Genomic DNA, 20,371 nt, shown 5'->3' with positions numbered 1-20,371 from the left:
TAATTATTAACTAACAAAGATAAGAACTATTTGAGCACTTAAATTCTCTTACTTTGACTGAATACATATTAATAAGGCATATTATGATATAGGAAAGATAAGTCTCTTTGACATACTAATTATTTTTCCCATAAAAGCTTGTAAAACTCCGACTAGGACCCAAGAACAAGTTTAGAGAAAAAAAAAAAAAAAAAAAGAGCTCAGCACAAAAAAGGGAAAAAAAAAACCCAAACCTAAAACCCAAAAACCAAACCCGTAGCTCCTACTCCACAATGGTGAACTTATCATGGAATCCTTACTGAACCACAACAATTCATCATCTACATATTATATTAATATTACCACAAGAATATAGAAGGAAAAACAAAAGAAAAAAAACCAAAGAACAATGGGAAAACGAATACAAAATAATAATATTCAAGAAATACTAAGAACAACAACTAGAAAACTTGTAAGAAAGAAATCTTACCTGAGAATTCTTGAGCACGAAGAGGTGGTAGCTGGGAGAAGATGGCAGCAACTGAGAAAAAGAGAATAAGGGGTTTTTTTGACAGAACGTATTAGGTTTTGTTGGGTAATGAAAGAGAGTGGCAAATTTGGAATTTTGAAAAGTGTGTGAGGATATAATGAGTAGAAAAAAAACGAATTCCTGATGGGTTGGTTCTCCCTAAATTAGATTACCTCCTCCCATTTAGAAATTGAATTCCTCCAAAATTAGGAATTCAATTCCTAATTTTGCGTGGGCCCCACTTACTTTTTCAATTCCTTGATGTGAAGTAAACACATGGATCCTCAAAAGTGGAATTCAATTCCTGATTAGTCAACACACTATAGAAGTAGTGGAACGATTTTTATTCAGTAATCCTATGCATAAGGCCATCTCCAACCCTTGGACTCAAACCCAAAATATCCCCCCAAACCTCTCCCAACCCAAGAAAAGGAAGGACCCAAAATTTGAGAAAACCCAAATTTGGACCCAAATATGAGTCTAAGTATTGCCTGGACCCAATACTATTCACTGGACCCCACGTTGGGGTGGCAGAGCCCATGTGCTTCTGAAAAATGGTGGGATCCGTGCTGGTTACTGAAATCTGATGGGCTTGTCTGTGGCATGGGCCACGTGTCGGCACTAGAAGCTAGAGCCGTTGGGCTTTGGCTGTTTCCCTTTTTGTAAAAAAAAAATTTATAATCAAATAGTATCGCTGGGGCCCACATGTTGGGTGTTTCCAACTCAAAGAGCCGTTGGATTTCAAATAATCTTTATATATATAAAAAAAATTCTAATAGTAATTTTAAATTAACGATCTAGATTAAATCAAAGCTTTTTTTTTATTTTTATGTTTTATGTTGTGTGTTTACTTTTGGAATAAAATTAAATTTATGGAATTTCAATTTTTTTAGGTCAAATTGTTCAAAAAATAAATTATGATGTTATTTAAAAAGATTAAATGAAAAAAAGTTATCCATAAAAAAAAAATTAGACTTAAACCATTCTTAAACAATTTAATAAAGTTGCGGACCTAAAATTTGAGTCCGGTTGGGAGAAAAAACAATTTGAGTCCGGGCAAAATCCAAATAGTCACTTTTTAAAAAGGGAAAATTTGGATTTAGCCTCTCATAAGTTGGAGGAGAAAGCCTAAAGGTAATTTCACAATTTGAAATTGAAAAAAAGAAAAAGAAAAAGAAGTAACCGGAAGTCAAATTAAGGGAAATTACACAAACACCACCTCATAAATTTTTTCACAACTAATCACCAAACTAAGCTGGTATGCCATGTGGCAGCTAAGCATTGCGCTCCTTGCTATGCCCAAAACCGGTATGCCACGTGGCGCAGCTGCGGTGGTATTTGTAGGTTTTTCTCTTCAAAAAAGTCCCGCTCGTTCAAATATTTTCATTTCCATTTGAAATCTGTGGAGAGAGAGAGAGGAGCAAATTAGAAAAAGCAAATAGCGTAGAGAACTCCTCAGTCTGTGTGTTATGGCTCCTTCCTTTGTGTTTCCCCAAAGCCTGAGAGCCTTAGAAGAAGAACACGAAGACAATCGCCTCTACGCTCGGAACCCGCTCGACATCGCTTCTCTTCGTCCCTCTGAACTCGAAGAGTTCGTCAAAGGTATCTCCCTCTCTCTCTCCCTCACGTAGTTTCACTAGTCCTGCTTTTTAAAGAAATTGATGTGCATAAGAAGTGGATCCCTCTCCTATAATTTTCTGGTTCAGTTAATTCTGAATGTTTAGCATTTGGTCACGTCAAAGTGTCAAGTCAACCAAGTAGATGCTGATTTTATTGTTAAGGAAACCATAGAAAAAGGTAGAGTGTGGTGGAGATTAGTAAGAAAAGCAGAAACATTTGAAATTCAAACTGAATTCAAGAACATTGAACCAACGGAATGGATTTAGCTGAATTTTGTGTTTATGTGCTGAATTTATTTATTTTAACAAATACATTTTTTTTTCCTGGGTTTTAAGCAAGAATCATTGTAAGTATTGACTTCCTGGAGTTAGAAATTCACATTTTTTTGGCTATATGGAAAATTGATGTATCTGCTTGCAAAACCATTGTATGCATTGCTTCTTTTTTATTTTCTTTTTAATTCTAATAGGGAAGCAGGACTGAGAATGCGCGTATTCTGATCCCAAATATAAGAGGACAAACAGTCAAATGTATTATCTGATTTAAAATGAAATACTCTAATTACAAGAACAACTAAGTATGAAGATATTAAAAATTTTTGCAGTTCTTGAATTTTTCTTCCCTTGTGGCACCAACAGGCATATCCTTTGATCTCTCCGATAAGGAGCTATTTTGTATTGAAGAGCAAGATGTGTTTGATCGTGTGTACTCATTGATTCGGGGTTACAATAATCTACCCCCATCTTGTAAGGTTAATCTTCTAGAGAGTCTTCGGTCCAATCTCAGTGTTCTCCTCCCAAATGTTGATTCACTATCACGGGTTTCTCAAGGTCAGGATGATGTCACTCCAGTGCTGGATCGGGTTGCATCACATCGTAATGCTTTTAAAATCTACACATTCTTCCTCCTTACTGTTGTTCTCACTGAGGAGTCCAACATCAATTCCAACAACAATGTGAAGGTGTTTTCTTTTTCCTACATATCTCTTTATGTCACTCTCTATTTGTTTCTACTACTTTAACACGGTATATGTTGTGTGCAAGCATGCACACATAAATTTAAATGTTATAAACATGTATATATTGCGTGCGATATTGCCAGTTTTTATGCCAAGATGTTGAAGCCTTTTGCTTGGACTTAGGTCACAGCAAGTACCAGGAAGAAGCATCCTAAGAACACATGGAATTGGGAGCCACAAAGAGGCCGCATACTTAATTTGATTGCTAATTCATTAGAGATCAAGCTTGCCTTGCTCTTTGGTTCATCAGGCTTGGAAGAAAATTTTATTTCGTTCATTGCCAAGTAAGTTGGATAACTACTGCAATTCAATCAGATTTAGTTTTATATATTTTCTTTCGGGTTAATTACAAATTGATTTTTTTTTTTCTTCCTGATTTGGGGTTTTGTAGAAATGCATTTTCTCTGTTTGAGAATGCTGCACTTTTGAAAGACACTGACACAAAAGATGCTTTGTGTCGTATAATTGGGACTTGTGCCACAAAATACCAGTACATGGCACAATCATGTGCATCGATCATGCATCTAGTTCACAAATATGATTTTGTTGTTACCCACATTGCTGATGCGGTTGCTGGGGCAGAGAAGAAGCATGCAGATGGAAGTCTAGCCAGTTCTCTTATCAGAGAAATAGGGAGGACGAATCCAAAAGACTACATCAAGGATACTGTTGGGGCTGAAAATGTTGNGGTTTTTGGTGGAACTTTCTGATCGGCTACCTAAACTGGTGTCTACCAACATTGGCCTCATTGTCCCACATTTTGGTGGGGAATCTTATAAGATAAGGAATGCTCTTGTTGGGGTTTTGGGAAAGCTTGTTGCCAAGGCTTTTCAGGATGTTGAAGGTGAAGTGAGTTCTAAATCTGTTCGTCTTCGAACCAAGCATGCCATGTTGGAAATTTTGCTTGAGCGGTGTCGAGATGTTTCAGCTTATACAAGGAGTCGGGTTCTTCAGGTTTGGGCTGAACTATGTGAAGAGCATTCTGTTTCAATTGGCTTGTGGAATGAACTTGCAGAAGTTGCTTCTGGGAGGTTGGAGGATAAGAGTGCAATGGTTAGAAAATCTGCACTAAATTTGCTTATTATGATGTTACAGCATAACCCATTTGGTCCACAACTTCGAATAGCTTCGTTTGAAGCAACCTTACAACAGTACAAGAACAAGCTGAAAGAGCTTGAACCAGATATATCTTCAGAAAGTGAAAAGAACAGGTCACCATCTGATGATTGTACTACTGGAGATAGTGAGGTTGATGATGCAGATGCAGATGTGACTAAGGAGCAGCAGGACAGTTTGCCTGATAGTTGCTTGCCTGATATGGAACAAAATATAGTGCAGAAAGATGGCTCTGTGCCAGATGTAGGGAACTTAGAGCAGACTAGGGCCTTGGTAGCATCACTTGAGGCGGGATTAAGGTTTTCAAAGTGTATATCTGCCACAATACCAACACTTGTTCAATTGATGGCATCGTCTTCTGCGACTGATGTTGAGAACACAATACATTTGCTAATGAGGTGCAAGCAGTTTCAAATTGATGCCTCAGAAGCATGTCTCCGTAAGATGCTGCCACTGGTATGTTTTTATTTTAACTCAAGCTCTAGAAATAATGATGCAATGTTTTATTTGGGTCAAGAATTTTCCTATTTGTTCAATCTCGATTAACAAACTCTAGATTTGATTGTTGGCTGGTTCATGAGATGTATAGGATCCTAAATGTGTCTCGGCTTTGTAGGTATTTTCTCAGGACAAATCCATCTATGAAGCTGTGGAAAATGCTTTCATTACAATTTACATAAAGAAAAGCCCAGTAGAAACAGCCAAGAATCTTATGAATCTTGCCACAGAATCAAATATTGGAGACCTAGCTGCTCTTGAGTTTATAGTTGGTGCTTTGGTGTCTAAAGGTGATATATCCACTGGTGCGGTATGTCCTTTTCAGTTCTCAAAGTCTTGCTTAAGTTTGTTGAAAGCTTCTATTTATGTGATAATAATTTTTTTATTTTGCATGAAAAGATTCACATGTTCTTGATGTTTTCAGCTTGCCAAAATTGACTCTACTATGGGTCTAAAAAGATCAGTTTAGGCAAGTAGAAGTGAAGCCAAGTATTTTCAAGTAAATTATAAAATTGTTTTGGTGGCGTGCTTGTAATACCTGGGTTAATATAAAATGTCAACTAAGCCAAATATTAAATATGTAAAACTTTATGACTCGGTTGACATTTTAAATAAAGTGATTTTAATAAAGAAAAAAGGGTTTTCCATTCCCCCTTACCAAGTGGGTTCTTATAAAAACTTTGTAGTAGGCTTGCTATCATGTGCAGCTACATTTTCCCTGCATGGTTTAGTCTAAACAAGCAAGTGTATGCATACACATAAAATGGAATCCGATTGTGATTTCCACAGTTAGTACAGATAAGGAAAAACAGATCCATACCAAAAGGCAACCTCAGTATCTATTTTAGAATATGGGTCTATGTTATTTTTTCACATGTTTCAGTGGTGCTTCTCAGTCAACTCAGTTTTGAAACCTTTCATACCAATTTTTAAAAGCCAAAAATCTCTTCTCAGTGTTGAAATCTCTTATTCTGTCTCCCCATTATTTAAAGAGCCAACTTTCTTACTAGTGTTTGTTTTGCAGATATCAGCATTGTGGGATTTCTTTTGCTTCAACGTAAGTGGAACTACTGCCGAGCAAAGTCGTGGTGCGTTGTCTGTCCTTTGCATGGCAGCAAAATCATCCAGTATAGTTCTTGGCTCTCATTTACAGGACATTATTGATATTGGGTTTGGTCGTTGGGCTAAGATGGAACCTTTACTTGCTAGGACAGCATGCATTGCTCTCCAGAGATTGTCTGAAGAAGATAGGAAAAAGTTGTTGTCTAGTAATGGAAGCCGGGTTTTTAGTATTTTAGAGAGCTTAGTTACTGGGTTTTGGCTTCCAGAAAACATATGGTATGCTGCTGCTGACAAAGCCATAGCTGCTATATATGCAATTCATCCAACTCCGGAAACTTTAGCTTCCAATCTAGTGAAGAAATCCCTAAGTTCTGTATTTGAATGTAGTGGGGGTGAGGAGTTGCAGAGTGAAATCACCAGTGGTAGTGCTGGCATACTTACCACAGTTCAGGTTGCAAAACTTAGTAGATATCTCTTTGTCATAAGTCATATTGCCATGAACCATCTGGTATACATTGAATCATGCCTTCGGAAAGTTCAGAAACAGAAAATTCGGAAAGAGAAGACAGATACTGATCAGCACGGTAACGGTACCCCTAAGGTGAGATTGTTTTTTATTAGAATCATCAATGAAATAGAGTACTGTTATTAGCAACTATTCAGTATTCTTTTCCAAATTGATCGGTGCTATAACATATATTGTACATTTAAATGTTTTTCTTCTTTGGTGCCATCCTACAGGAAAATGGTATCAATGCTGAGCTTGGACTTGCTGCTTCTGAAGATGCACTACTTGACACACTCTCTGAAAAAGCAGAAAAGGAAATAGTTTGTGGGGGTTCCACTGACCAGAATTTGATTGGACATTGTTCACAATTCTTGTCAAAACTTTGTAGAAATTTTAGTTTGATGCAAAAGGTGATTCCCCTGCTTTTCTTTGCTTTTCCACAACACTTGAATTTATGATCAAATTCTTTATAATTCAGTAATTACCCTCACTCCTACCCAAAAAGAAAAACAGAGGATTGGCTACTAGTGTATGTGGAAATGGAAATTTCTTTTGTTTTCTACGACATTTGAATTATGATAATGAATTCATCCTTTAATGTTTAGTGAATATAAGAAAAATACCTTTCTGGAGGTGATTGAACATATAAGATCATATGTATTAATTTTTATTTTTAATTCCAAAAACTTTGGATGGATGTCCTGTATATAGTTACAATATAGTATGTGTGTATCTATTATTATTATTATTATTAAAATTTAGACAGTACAAACTGCACTTCTTCTGTATAGTTTGTATGTTCCTAGTTATATCTTTTTTCTTTCTTTTTTTTCATTTATAACTAATTCAATAGATTGACTAACTGCCATATCCTTTCAGTACCCAGAACTACAAGTGTCTGCAATGCTTGCTTTATGTCGGTTTATGATTATTGATGCAAATTTCTGGTGAGATATCTCTCTCTCTCTCTCTCTCTCTGTATGTTGGTGGGCATGGATTTATTTAGAACATTCAAACATGGTCTCTGACTTGTAAGTGTAATTTCCAGTGATGCAAATCTTCAGCTTCTCTTCACAGTCGTGGAGAGTGCGCCATCAGAAATTGTTCGTTCTAATTGCACTATTAGTCTTGGAGACTTGGCAGTTCGGTTCCCTAATCTGTTAGAACCATGGACAGAGAATATGTATTCCAGGTTACAAGACCCTTCAGCTTCTGTTAGGAAGAATGCTGTTTTGGTGCTTTCACACCTTATACTAAATGACATGATGAAGGTTTCAGAGGCTTGGCAATACTGCTTCTTCTTTTTATTTTGCTATGATAGGTGGTCTCTAATTTTGGCTATTTCTTGATCAGGTTAAAGGCTACATAAATGAAATGGCTGTACGATTAGAAGATGAAGATGAGAGGATTTCAAATCTGGCAAAACTGTTTTTTAATGAGTTATCTAAGAAAGGTAAACTTTGATATGCATCCAGTTACTCTGTTTTGACACTATCATTTATCTTTTGTTCTTGTGGAATTTCCTTCTAGATAAAGAGTAAGGTTTTTCCACCACAATTTTTGCTACAGGTAGCAATCCTATATATAATCTGCTTCCAGATATACTTGGAAAGTTATCCAACCAGAATCTGAAGAGAGAGTCCTTTTGCAACATCATGCAGTTCTTGATTGGTTCCATTAAGAAGGTACAATTTATTTCAGTTTGGTTCCTTTAGCAATTATTTGTTTCCTATTAAGGTATTATGTTATTTGGGTATTTCTCCAGGACAAGCAAATGGAAGCTCTTGTTGAAAAGCTTTGCAATAGGTTTAGTGGAGTTACAGGTATTTATTCCCCCTTTTTTGAAAAAATATTATGATTTGGTAGTTCTTTTTGTGTTGCCAATTTTGAACTTATGGCAGTCATACAATTTAGGGTGCAAAATGATAATGACCTTTATTTGTGTTAAGCATATGCTTAGTGTATAGCATTATTTGATCATCGCAAGTTTTCAGATTGACCTCGTTGACTGTTCCTGATGAGATGGTGATTTGTGAAACCTGGTTTTTTCAGTTTTCCTTTTGGTTTGTTTTGTTTAAAAGAGGTGTGCGTACTTAAGTATGGACTTCATCAGCTATGTGTGATGCTTATTCCCCTTCTATTTGTGGGCTGCAGGGCCTTCTAGAAAGTTGAAGGGAAAATAAACTGTAGTATGTTTATTATCCACGTCTGTTTGAGTCTTATTTCCACATGATAAAGCTTAGTAATGATATTCCAAGACCAGAAGGCTGTTATGCTGTATTCCCTGGTTTAGTTGATGCAGCTTGTTATATGTAACATCATGCCTAGGATATGGAAGCTACTAACACCCTATCTGTAATTATTGTTTTCTGAAATGTCAGAGCAACATTTTTTTTTGTGTTTTTCTTCAACAATTGAAGTCCGTTCCCAATGCTGTCTTAGGAAATTGAGTTATTGTTGATGTTTTCCATTACTCAAATTTCTCACTAAAGGTAGAATTTTTGCTTTTGGGCCACTTTATTGCTGCAGATATCAGACAATGGGAATATATTTCTTATTGCCTCTCTCAGCTGGCATTCACTGAAAAGGGAATGAAAAAGCTCATAGAGTCATTCAAGACATATGAACACGTCCTATCGGAGGATTCTGTGATGGACCACTTTAGAAACATAATAAACAAGGTATTGAATCGTCTCCTCTTATAGAATTATCAAATCTTCTTCAGTTCTCTTTTTCTTACAATTGTTCTGAAACAGGGCAAGAAGTTTGCAAAACCAGAAGTTAAAATGTGCATTGAGGAGTTTGAGGATAAGCTGAACAAGTTACACCTGGAAAAGAAGGAACAAGAAGTGACAGCAAGAAATGCCCAAATTCATCAACAAAAGATCAGCAGCATGGAAAGTTTTGTGGTTACCAGCAATGCTGGTGATGCTAGTTCAGAATCCGATATTTCTGAAGGTTAGTGCAATCAATTTATGCTTAATCAAGTTACTGTGATAACCAATGGAATTGGAATATAATTATAAGCATGAAATCAACTTATGCTTGGTGTTGATTATGCTTTGGTGCTCTAATATGGAATTATCATAATTTCTGAAGAAGGTTCTGATTCTGAGGATCAAACATGATAGTTGGTCCTTCAGACTTCACAGTTTATCAAGGTGTTCAAGATTTTAGGATTGTTATACTCTTTGATGGATGTCGTTGCTGTGGCATGCTGAACTCAGTGGATTTCGTACTAAAGAATTTGTTCCATGCATGTTTTATGCTTCTGAATTTCTGTGGTTAGGGTCTAACCTTGGGTATTTGGTATAGAAACAGATGGGGAAGTCGTTGATCCTTCTATTGAAGGGATGACCAAGTCTGTGGATGAAATGTCAAAATCTAGACTTGTTGAGTCAGAAGAATATTCCGGTACTTCTAGTGAGTTGACAGAATCAGAACCAGGGGATATTGAAGTTCAATCGCCAAATGTTAACATAAGAGGTAGTTTAAGTAAGCATCGTAGCTTTTTCTTTACGCAGTTGTATTGTACATTTGTTCTAAATTGATGATATGACAGGGGCCTCAAAATCCAAAGCCAAGAAAAGCAACGCGAAAGATAAAAGAGGTCATATTTCTGCATCCACAAGAAGTAATATCAGGACAAAGCAAAGGTATGATTTTTTTGTGTTTGCTCTGTCGTTGCATGCGGTTGATGATGTATTCTCAAAAGCACATATTCATTTTAGTAAATCAAAGCAGCTTTCTTGAAGATCGATGTTAAGTTTTTCTATATAAAACACACACACACATATTTAACACATATTTAACACATATTTAACATATTTACATTAATAATTTTATAGTCAAGATGTATGCATATAAGGATCGGGAATATAAATTGTGAAATTCATCAAATAAGCCATGACTGGAAGGATATATTCTCTTTGCACCCATAGCTTTCAGTTTAAGGAATGAGTGTTTAATTAGTGATATGACATAATGCATAGAATTGCTTGCACGGCTAGCTTGCTACTATTCAAATTGATTGGTTCAAAGCTTGGAAACTAATAGTGGGGATAGTTAAAACATTTTGACGGATTCTTTGTTTGCAGTGAGAAAAACACTTTTACAGGGTAGCCATATAATAATGAAGAAAATGATCGGCAAAAACGCTTTTTTGAAAGTTCAAAAAAAAAAAAAAAAAAAAACAGAAGGGACATTTAACATATCTTTATCATTTTGCAGGTAGAGTTGTGCAGAGTGGGTTTGGATGAATCATTCTTCTGAGCAGAAGCAAGAATCTCTTTTGCAGTTGAGTTGCTTGAAGTGTATGTAATGTTTAGGGTAATATTTTGGCTGCATTAGCACAAACACAAACATAACCAAAAAGAAAGAAACAAGATAACCAAATTTGTGTAAGGTAACAGCTATCTGGAGAGATGATCTTTTGTACAACCAAGCTAGCTCTGCTTGATTCTTGTATAGACGAGTGAAGGCTTATATAATTCACTACTACTAGTCTTACTTGAGATCTCAGTCTACCACAAAATAACATGATTCATAAGTATCCCCATTGGGATTTTGCTACTAGGCAGCACGAACATTTGTTGCTGATATGATACAAAAATCCTGTCAACAAAAGGATCAGAACTGGATGATATTTTCAAATGCGGCATTTGAGAAACTTAAAACAAAATGATGGAATTGTTAAATTTTTTTACAAAGAAATGGAAATTGCTATTGAATTAATTTTTGTGCATTTATTCAACAGCCCAAAAGCTTGGTTTATATTTTTGATGGCTAAGTAAGAGCACTTTCACTCATGGTGTCATAGCAAAGGGCAAGTAAGGGCAGGCTGCCCTAGCAATATTTTTTTTTCTTTTTCACCCATAATTATGGCAATCCAAAGGCAATTACTATTCATATGGGATTAATTTTATTTTGATGTATGAGATTAATAATATAAAAATTGCTAGGTATGTATGAAAAAAGATTCTGAATTTTTTGACATCAACGCCCTCAGACAATGATTTGGGCTGTTCTTGCCTTTGGGACTGCCCAATCTTCATCGAGCCCACCATCTACCCAGGCTGGATTTGTGCGGTGGTGTGGGTTTCCTCAACTGCGGGTGGTGGCCTTTTGCGTAAGTTGGACTCTGCAATGGAAGTGCTCTAAGTGGGAGGTTTTTCTTGCTGGGTAGTATTCAGTTGAACAGCTTTCCAAAGTTGGTATAGTTTTTCCCTTTTGTAAGTTTCGTGCTTTTTTCGGCTTGGAATGAAGTTCAGTGTTGACCAAAAATAAAAATTCAATAAGCCAAAAGCCAATTCACCATGCTTTCTTTGATGAGGTAGATGTTGTGGGGAGGCATCGGCCAGCCCTAAATTTTTGAGTTTGGGTCGGGCCTTGTCGAGTTTTTTTTTTTTTTGGGCTGGGTCGAGGTTTGAAAGGAATGAACCCGAGCCCGCCTATTAGAACAGGCCTAAGTGGGCTTTTTAGGCCGGCCCGCCCATTACCTTTTTTTTCCTGCTAAAAATGTCTTTTTGCCCCCTTAACTATGTCATAATTGTCAATTTGGCCCCCAATCTATTTTGTTGGTTAATTAAGGATACAAACTACCAACTCTTCTCCACCTAGTTTCACAAAGTAAAACCCTAGAGGTTATTTTATGCTGATTTAGCTACTAAGAATCTTGAGTATCCTTGTTAAAATTCTAAAGTGTTTTTGGGGTTGTCTTTGGTTGTGCAAGACATTGACAACATATAGTTTAGGCTAGGCTTCATTGTATCCACATGGCTTATTTACTTAACCTATTTACATACAAGTTGTGAGAACAAATAAAGTTTGAAAGATAGTGTATACATACTCACCTTGAAGCATTCATCCTCTCATTACCATTCATTCTTAAACACTTCTTCATAAGCTATTCCCACAATATTTGTCAACACAAATATCTAAGAAAAACTCAGGACATATTGTGATGTGCATGCTGTATAAGCATCATACTATATCTAATATAGTAATACCATATTGTGATGTGCATTCTGGTGTTGCATAGGTTGGGTGAATTGTTTGTCAGGTGCATATTGAGAGCATTTGTCGAGTGTTGAATCATAATGTTGAAGAGCTTGAATTCAAGACCAGCGGTGAGAGGTTTGTTTGATAATCTTCACATGTTTTCGTATTTTTCATTATTTTTCATAACATTGTATTAATTGAATTGAATAATTTATTGGGGCATAAATTATTAAGTAGTAGGAAATAAGCCTTTTCAAATTGCCACATAGATCAACAAACTTTAATTCGAAGAGTTTAATTTGTTATTATTATTGGAGATGTTGTAAGAGCATTAGCAATGGTTGCTCCAATTCAGTTAAACAATTCAATTTATTGAACTTTTTTTGCACCTATTGAACTGAAATGCAGTTTTATTTGCTGTGTTGCAGTTTAATAGCTTACAATAATTAAATGTAACGGGAAAAAAAAAATCACGGCTAGTTTACACCAATTAAATATAATGGAAAATTTTGAAAGTAAAAAGTAATGTTGTCCATGTGTCAATAAGAGAGAGGGGTGGACGAGCTTATTGAAATGAATTTTATTTCAGAGTTCATTTTTATTAACTTCTCAAATGAATTATTGATCCATAAACTGAAATATTGATCTATGAAATGAACTGAACTTGACCACTGCAAATTTAAAGTTCAATTTATTGAAATAAAATTAATGACACTCACCATTGCAGATGCTCTAATTATTTCATTTCCGGCCAAAAAAAAAAAAAAATCATTTCCATTGTACGAACCGGAGGATATGAATCCCCTCTTGGGCACAAAAAAGAAAATAAGGAAAAAAGAGAGTATATAATAGAATTATGTAAAAAGGAACTTACCCTTGATTTTGGCCTCGATTCAGTTCAGACTATTAAAAATAATAAATCGCAAAATAAAAAGAAAATATTAGTTCCAGTTCCACACGTGTGCACTGAAACAGTCACTGAAAGAGGAAAAAAAGGAGCGCATTGCAAATGGAGTCCGCGTAATAATCAGAGCACTTGTATATATATATATATATAGAAAGTTGTAATTGACAATGGCGGAAACTGTTAACAGTTCCACCAACTCTAGCTCCTCTCACCAGAATCACTGCCCTGAGCGAAACCCTAGCTTTCGCCTCTTCAACAACAATGGCCGCTTCTTCTTCTCTCTCTTTTAGGCCTCTCCTTAGCTCCCTCCCCACCGATCTCAACGACGTCGTAAGACTTTCCAATCTCATTCTTTTTAAATCTAATATTACTTGAATGTTTTCTGTTTGGAAGCTGAGAAAATGCAGGAAAAGAAACTCTGGCTGGGTTAGTATAGTTGAGAACATCGTATAACTACCGAGAGGTTTTATAATTTTGAAGCTCTGCTTTGTTATATGTAATAGAAAGCCAATAGCATAGGACCGCAAGATTTTTATTTTAACGTTAATTGTTTTAGTTTTGTGTTATGTTCTCGGTTTGCATGTACAATGTAGTGGATGGTTAAGATTGGTTTGAATTCGAGTTCTGACTGGTGAATTTTCGTAGGGTTTATCTCCTGCGAATTTAGTACCAAGCTTTGGGGATTCCCTCGTGAGTTTTGGGTTAAAAAAGGCAACAACGCTGAGGGGAAAGAGGTTGTTGTTGTCTGGAAATAAATTCAAAGTGAATTGTTCAGCTGACAGAGAGATGGATGTGAGCACTTCAGCTGTGGTTGATGGTGTTGCGGACTGCTTAAATGGTTTGTGCAGCTGTTCTTTTGTTGTTGAATTATCCTTAACAGTTCATGCTTGCTAATTTGTTGAACTGTACACAGAAATTGAGCTGAAAGAGCCTAGTATTTCAACAATTCTGATGAATTTCGAGAACAAGTTTGATCCTTACAATGCAATGAATACGCCACTTTACCAAACAGCTACTTTTAAGCAGGTAGCACACAGAGTAGAAGATAGAGACTCATTGCTAAATTTTGTGAAGTCATGATTATTCGTATTGTTGTAGTTGTTAGGGATAGCCAGGAATTTAAAATCATTTAAAGTTCAATGCTGCTCGGGGACACGATGTAATATTGTGATGAGCTTTCACTGTTAGGGGCTCAGGTCTTTATCAAACAAGTATTAGAAAGCAGAACCAAGAAACTCATTGTGAATATGTGTGAATGTTGGCATACTTTCCTTTTTAATCATTCTTCTTTGCATTTGAAAGAGAAATATTGTGACTGTCAAATGTATGCTTGTATCTGTGCTCAGCGGTATCTTGATTGCATGAGAAATCTCTCGCTTACACTATCTATTTCAGGTGACATTTTGTGACCGAGTTTCATATTGATGGTGTCTTCATTACTTTGTTATGCAGCCTTCAGCAACAGAAAATGGTCCTTATGATTATACCAGAAGTGGAAATCCCACACGGGATGCCTTGGAAAGGTCTGATTTTATTTGGTTGTATGCCGTTGAAGTAGCTTTGAAAACTCTTTTTTTCTTCTTTCACAACATGTCTTTATTGTGAGTTTTTTTCTTTCTGTATTCTCAGCCTTTTGGCAAAACTTGATAAAGCAGATCGAGCATTTTGTTTCACTAGTGGAATGGCTGCTCTGGCTGCTGTTGCTCATCTTGTAGGGACAGGTACTTTTTCAATTATAGTAGCATTTATATATTATATAAATTAGTTAAGTTACCATACTCGAGTATGAGTGTTAATAAACATAAGTATAATGAAGGAATTTATGAAGTATGTAGTATTTGATATCGCTAATTAGCTGACTTGTTAGTAAATATGACTATTGGATGCAACCTGGATAAGTGAGGGGTACTTGATAAGTATGCAAAGGGTTTTCTTATGTATATATGCAGAGGATTCAGGATTTGAGTGGTTTCTCAAAAGGTTAAGTGCGAACATGAAAATGAAACAAAACATATATAAGAAAGAAAAAAAGGAAAACAAAATAATTCTTTATACTTATGTACACGTTTTTGTGTGGTTAGCCTAATAGAGGTAAAGGTTTTATGCCCAAGCTTGATCCAGCCTAGTTGGTTAGAAGGTTTGGTTGTTTCTTAAAAAAGAAAAAAAATATACTGGCTTGAACTCACAACTTGCAAGTAAGAAAAATTGACTTAACCACCACTCTAAATATGTGTATTTGTTAATTATGAAAAATAATACATATATAAGTTAGGTTGAACCAGCCCTTGTACAGGATGACATAGGCCTAGCCCAAGATCATCCTGAAATCCGTCCACTCTGAACTCAAATAAAGCTGTGTCCCAAAGTTCTGGCCAATTGATTGGTTTTGAGCTGGCTAGGCAGGATTGAGAGTCAGTGTATGGATTCTTAGCAGTATATTCTATACTAATCATATGGGATAGACTATGGTTTGCTGTTAAGTCCTTGCTCTGAGCTGGTTAGTTTTGTACAAGACCACACAAATGAATTTCATTTCTTCATGGAAGTTGTCTGAATTTTATTGTAAATTGGTAATGATGTTGTTTTAGGTGAGGAGATTGTTGCCGGAGACGACCTGTATGGTGGTTCAGATCGGTTACTGTCACAAGTAATTCCAAAGACTGGAGTTGTGGTGAAGTTAGTATGCTTCTCTCCTGTTCTCATCTTTATTCAATTTAACTGAAATCTGAAATTATAATGCATTTATCTCTCAGACGAGTGAACACGAGTGATTTAGATGAAATTGCATCTGCTATTGGCCCCTGGACGAAGCTTGTGTGGCTGGAGAGTCCCACCAATCCTCGACAAATAATTTCTGATATTCGCGTAAGATGTCTTTAAACAAGCATTTTACTATTCTAGCAGGGACAAGCTCATAAGCAATGCATAATTTTTTATTTTTTTATTTTGTTTTATTCTGCCTATATTTGATGCTTGATTGTTGATATGATGGGTGTGAATGAACATGCATTCGCTAATGCCAGTCTAGGAAGTCCTTTTCAGAGATTGTATTGTAAAATCTTGCAAAGCAATATAGTTTGGCATCTAAACAAGGTTTCTGTAAATTATAAACAGCGTTTTAGAAGTTGATATGTTGTCAGCATGCATAAATAGCCTTTTCCTAGGATAATAGTGAAAGTTTTGTTCTGATTGTGTTACAAAATTTGTGTACTGTTTAATCAATTCCTTTGAACTTCATAATGTTTTTCTATTCCCAGTAGTTTTAGTGATTGCTTTTCAGTTCATCGCAATTCTTGGTGAAATATTTAGTATGGTCTCTTCTAATTTCTTCTGACACTCTGACTCTTCTACTCTTTGTGCTTATTATTCCTCATTGACCCCACTAGTGAAGTAGCTTAAGAACAACTTGTAACTTGCTTTGCATTCATACATTCAGGTTGGCAGGCTCCATGTATTTGGATCTTAAATTCATACCCAAATTACTTGTAGTTACTCACGACAAGCAAGTAGTTACTAATTTGAGTATTAGGTCCATCCCTTGAAATTCTTAAAACTATAACATGGCGTTGGAGATATAATCTAAAAAATTCATGCAGGATAGAGAAATAGCTATTGAAGATTTAATTTTATATGGTGCCTTCTAATTTCTTCTGGCCATCTTTGACTCTACTACTCTTTTTGACCTATTGCTCATTGACCCACTACCGAAGTAAGTATGAAAACTTGGAACTTTCATTGTGTTTTTAAACCAAGGTTCCATGCATTGGGATCCAAATTTATCGATATGATTACGAAATTAGTTGTAGTTACATAAGTAACCAAAGAAGCAGTCACTATGTTGAGCATTAGGTCCATCCTGAAATTCTTCAAACTATAACTTGATGTGGAGACTGTAATTTTGCAACTTTCAGCAGGATAGCAAAATAGTCATCAAAGATCTAAAGTCTAAATGTTTGAGGCTTTTGGACTGATTATTTGGGCAAGAGCCTGTTTTTTTTATTTTTTATTTTTTCTGGCCTTCAAGTATGCTGCTAGGATCACGAGTTCAAAATGATAATTAGTGAGTGTCATGGTTGCGTTCAGTCTCAGTAGGGCCTGTTGCACCTCTACTACGATGTAGGGCCTATTGGCTGTGTTTTGGAAACCTGTTTTGGAAGCAATTTTCAGTTTTCACCTGTTTTGATTCTTTGATGATTTTTTAACTTTCCATATTCGTAAAGCGGAAACATAGACGTACTCCTATTAATGTGGAAAATATACCGGATTAGTCGATTCGAATTAATTGTAAAATCATCCATAACTGTAGTCAAAACAACAATTTATTTTGATCGAACCGCCTAGTTTCATTTGTTTGCTACGGTACATGTCTTGTTTCAAGATTCATCCACTATAATTCTATTTTATTTCTATTACTTTGTATTTAGATATAATTTAGATAAGAGTGTGTTTTGTTTTGCATGATTTTGAGAATACAAAAATATTTTCTGAAAAGAAACCAGTGAGGCCTTAACTTCTCTGATCACTAAGGGTTTAGAAGAGATGTGTAAAGCTAGACATTTCGTAGTTGGACAACCTATTTAAGTATGTTGTGAAAAACAAAGGTAAATTTGTTTTATTAGAGCATTTCAGGGGTGGATGAAATAGCAGATGGGATATGTAAAATTGTGGTTTTAATGCTTGAAGAAGGACTAAAGGAAGATAGCATGTGGGTTTAATATAAGTTTGAAATGAGACCCTTGGGCCACCATGACCAACCAAATGCAAAGTAATATAAAATAAGTTAGTGGCAAACTCTTTTTCTATATTAGTTTTGCATTGATGCTTGGCTACGTTGCTGATAGGTAAAGCAGTAGATTACACTATTACTCACTGTTTTATGTTTAGAGATCTTTGTGATTGACTCGATATCATCAAGTTTCTTGATCTTTGTAATAACTTTAGTACAGTTTCCTATTTAGTTTCTTTTTTTTTTTTTAACAAAATTTTGATGAGCACATTGAGCGTAAGTTTCTAAAGGCAAATTTGTTTCATGTCTATCTGTTGATAGAAAATAGCAGAGATGGCTCATGCACATGGTGCTATTGTGTTAGTGGATAACAGTATAATGTCCCCTGTATTGTCACAGCCACTGGATCTAGGAGCAGGTAAAAATAGGACTTCCAAGCTTTTGCAAACTACACATCCTTTTGAGTTCTTACTAATTTATATTAGTCCATTCTTTCAGATATTGTTATGCACTCAGCCACTAAGTTTATTGCTGGACATAGTGATGTCATGGCAGGTGTTTTAGTTGTTAAAGGGGATAGGTGTGCCTCTTGCTCTATCTTTACCGTTGGTTTTATTTCTTCTATTTATACTTAACTTCCTACTTGTTTTCACTGTTAACAGCTTGGCAAAACAGCTATATTTCTTACAAAATGCGGAAGGCTCTGGGTTAGCTCCATTTGACTGTTGGATCTGTTTACGAGGAATTAAGACAATGGCCTTACGTGTTGAGAAGCAACAGGTGTGGTTTGCCTCAAAGCATTCTATTTGTAGGATTTGATTTCCCCCAAATGATTGATCATAATCTGTTGTACTATTCTGATGTGTCTGCACATTTGGCAGGACAATGCGCAAAAAATTGCTGAGTTTCTTGCTTCCCATCCACGAGTGACACAAGTTAATTATGCAGGGCTTGCTGATCATCCTGGACGTGCCTTACATTATTCTCAGGTATTGACCTTGATGGAATTGTAGATTCATAATGCTATTCATAATCTGTTCTTCTAGATATTTATATACACCTGTTTCAGGCAAAGGGTGCAGGATCTGTATTGAGTTTTCTGACAGGTTCACTGGCATTATCAAAGCATATTGTCGAGACTACCAAATACTTCAGTATAACTGTCAGTTTTGGTAATTCCTTCTCAATTTTCAGCTTTCCCAAGTCCGAAATTTTTGAGTGGTAGATAGTACTGTGGCAAAAGAGGTTATTTGTGTTTTCTTTGTCTTGTGAATAGAGAGATAGGGGCAGAAGGCTTCCTCTAAAAACTGATTTTGAAAGCAGAATGTGCTCATTTAGTACATGTGTTATGCGTTCGTCAGTTCATGAATCAGTCTGTACATTGTATGACATGGTCTACAGTTAATATATGTTTTTATTATGTATTTTTAGGCTTTTTTTTTAATTATTGTTACTATTATTACTTTTATGTATGGTCTATTAGTAGGTGAATCTTCAGTGTCAACTCTGTTGAGTGAAAATCACACAAAACAATTCTATTATTAAGCTGACCTAAGATTTTTTATATGTACAGGAAGTGTGAAGTCTCTTATAAGCCTGCCCTGCTTCATGTCTCACGCAAGCATACCATCTGCAGTGCGCGAGGCCAGAGGTCTATCTGAAGATCTTATTCGTATTTCTGTGGGAATCGAGGATGTGAATGATCTGATTGCCGATTTGGACTATGCACTCAAAACCGGCCCTCTGTAGTTGCCTGAGGGTATCCGACTGGCAATGCTTAATTGACATAAATGCATCTGCTTTGAAAGGGTTATAGAGCAATTGGTAGATGGAAATCTTATTCTGGGGTGCCCAAACAGTCAGAGGAAGGACTTTTCCGTTTACTTAATTGACTACGAAATTATTAGTTGAGAATACATTTTAATTTAAATTTGAAAATGTGGGCTCTGTACATATGTTGGTAAATCAATCTTAAACATGATTTTTGAGATCAACGAAATGGAGTTAGTGCTCCTGCTTAACAGAAATTTTCATGTTATCAAAAAAAGAAGCGGTATATTTCCTTTCCTTTCCCTTTCCCTTTATGTTCAATCTTCAATGTCATTTGTTGTGTTTTTAATTTCAGAAATTTGAATTGTTGCATAATAATTGCGGGTTTAAACATGGAAAACAAGGTCAAAATTGTCAAGATCTTTTGAGATTGGTAACTCAAATCAATGAGAGCACAAAGGGTTGCTGGCTGAGAGTAGAGATTTATTTATTTAGTGAGATTTCTTTTTTGGAAACAAATATATTGTTTACGATCAAATCCAGTGAGCACAATTGGAAATCTATATTTCATTAATGTACTGGTTGGGAAGGGTGATTTTGCCTGCTAAGCTAGTTTAGAGGAAGGGGGTGACGCCATA

At 35.8% G+C, this 20,371-nt stretch overlaps 2 protein-coding genes across 3 annotated transcripts; both read left to right on the top strand.

The window, feature by feature from the left end:
* The first annotated feature begins 1,890 nt into the window (after window positions 1–1,890).
* LOC117635594 (condensin complex subunit 1) lies at window positions 1,891–10,844 on the top strand. Its single transcript, XM_034369918.1, is given in 18 exon segments — window positions 1,891–2,110; window positions 2,767–3,089; window positions 3,270–3,430; window positions 3,538–3,831; window positions 3,833–4,718; window positions 4,879–5,070; window positions 5,785–6,423; window positions 6,564–6,740; window positions 7,210–7,277; window positions 7,379–7,601; window positions 7,684–7,783; window positions 7,900–8,015; window positions 8,096–8,153; window positions 8,860–9,011; window positions 9,087–9,288; window positions 9,646–9,816; window positions 9,893–9,986; window positions 10,561–10,844. Coding segments are annotated over 18 exon segments (3,993 nt in total). The 5' UTR covers window positions 1,891–1,977; the 3' UTR covers window positions 10,565–10,844.
* A 2,452-nt stretch (window positions 10,845–13,296) lies between these two features.
* LOC117634989 (cystathionine beta-lyase, chloroplastic) lies at window positions 13,297–20,032 on the top strand. 2 transcript variants are annotated; one of them, XM_034369302.1, is made up of 13 exons: window positions 13,297–13,567; window positions 13,883–14,075; window positions 14,151–14,263; window positions 14,690–14,760; window positions 14,867–14,958; window positions 15,826–15,913; window positions 15,991–16,102; window positions 18,285–18,381; window positions 18,462–18,543; window positions 18,626–18,743; window positions 18,845–18,952; window positions 19,033–19,135; window positions 19,537–20,032. In XM_034369302.1, the coding sequence occupies exons 1-13, from the start codon at window positions 13,499–13,501 to the stop codon at window positions 19,710–19,712; spliced, it is 1,422 nt and encodes a 473-aa protein (XP_034225193.1). In that variant the 5' UTR covers window positions 13,297–13,498; the 3' UTR covers window positions 19,713–20,032. The 2 variants fall into 2 exon arrangements, with proteins under 2 accessions (XP_034225193.1, XP_034225194.1); XM_034369303.1 differs by lacking the exon at window positions 19,033–19,135 and having other exon boundaries at window positions 19,537–19,654.
* Window positions 20,033–20,371: the final 339 nt, after the last annotated feature.

This window comes from Prunus dulcis, chromosome 7, assembly GCF_902201215.1.
Source record: "Prunus dulcis chromosome 7, ALMONDv2, whole genome shotgun sequence".
Classification (NCBI taxonomy): domain Eukaryota; kingdom Viridiplantae; phylum Streptophyta; class Magnoliopsida; order Rosales; family Rosaceae; genus Prunus; species Prunus dulcis.
The sequence above is the reverse complement of the archived record's forward strand: the minus strand, read 5'-3'. Positions and strand labels throughout refer to the sequence as shown.

Excerpts from the sequence above, each read along its gene's own strand:
- LOC117634989 (XM_034369302.1), top strand. The coding sequence starts at position 13,499 with ATGGCCGCTTCTTCTTCTCTCTCTTTTAGGCCTCTCCTTAGCTCCCTC. Across the intron at positions 18,382-18,461 it reads GCCACTGGATCTAGGAGCAG|ATATTGTTATGCACTCAGCC; the intron begins GTAAAAATAGGA and ends CCATTCTTTCAG. Across the intron at positions 19,136-19,536 it reads CAGTATAACTGTCAGTTTTG|GAAGTGTGAAGTCTCTTATA; the intron begins GTAATTCCTTCT and ends TTATATGTACAG.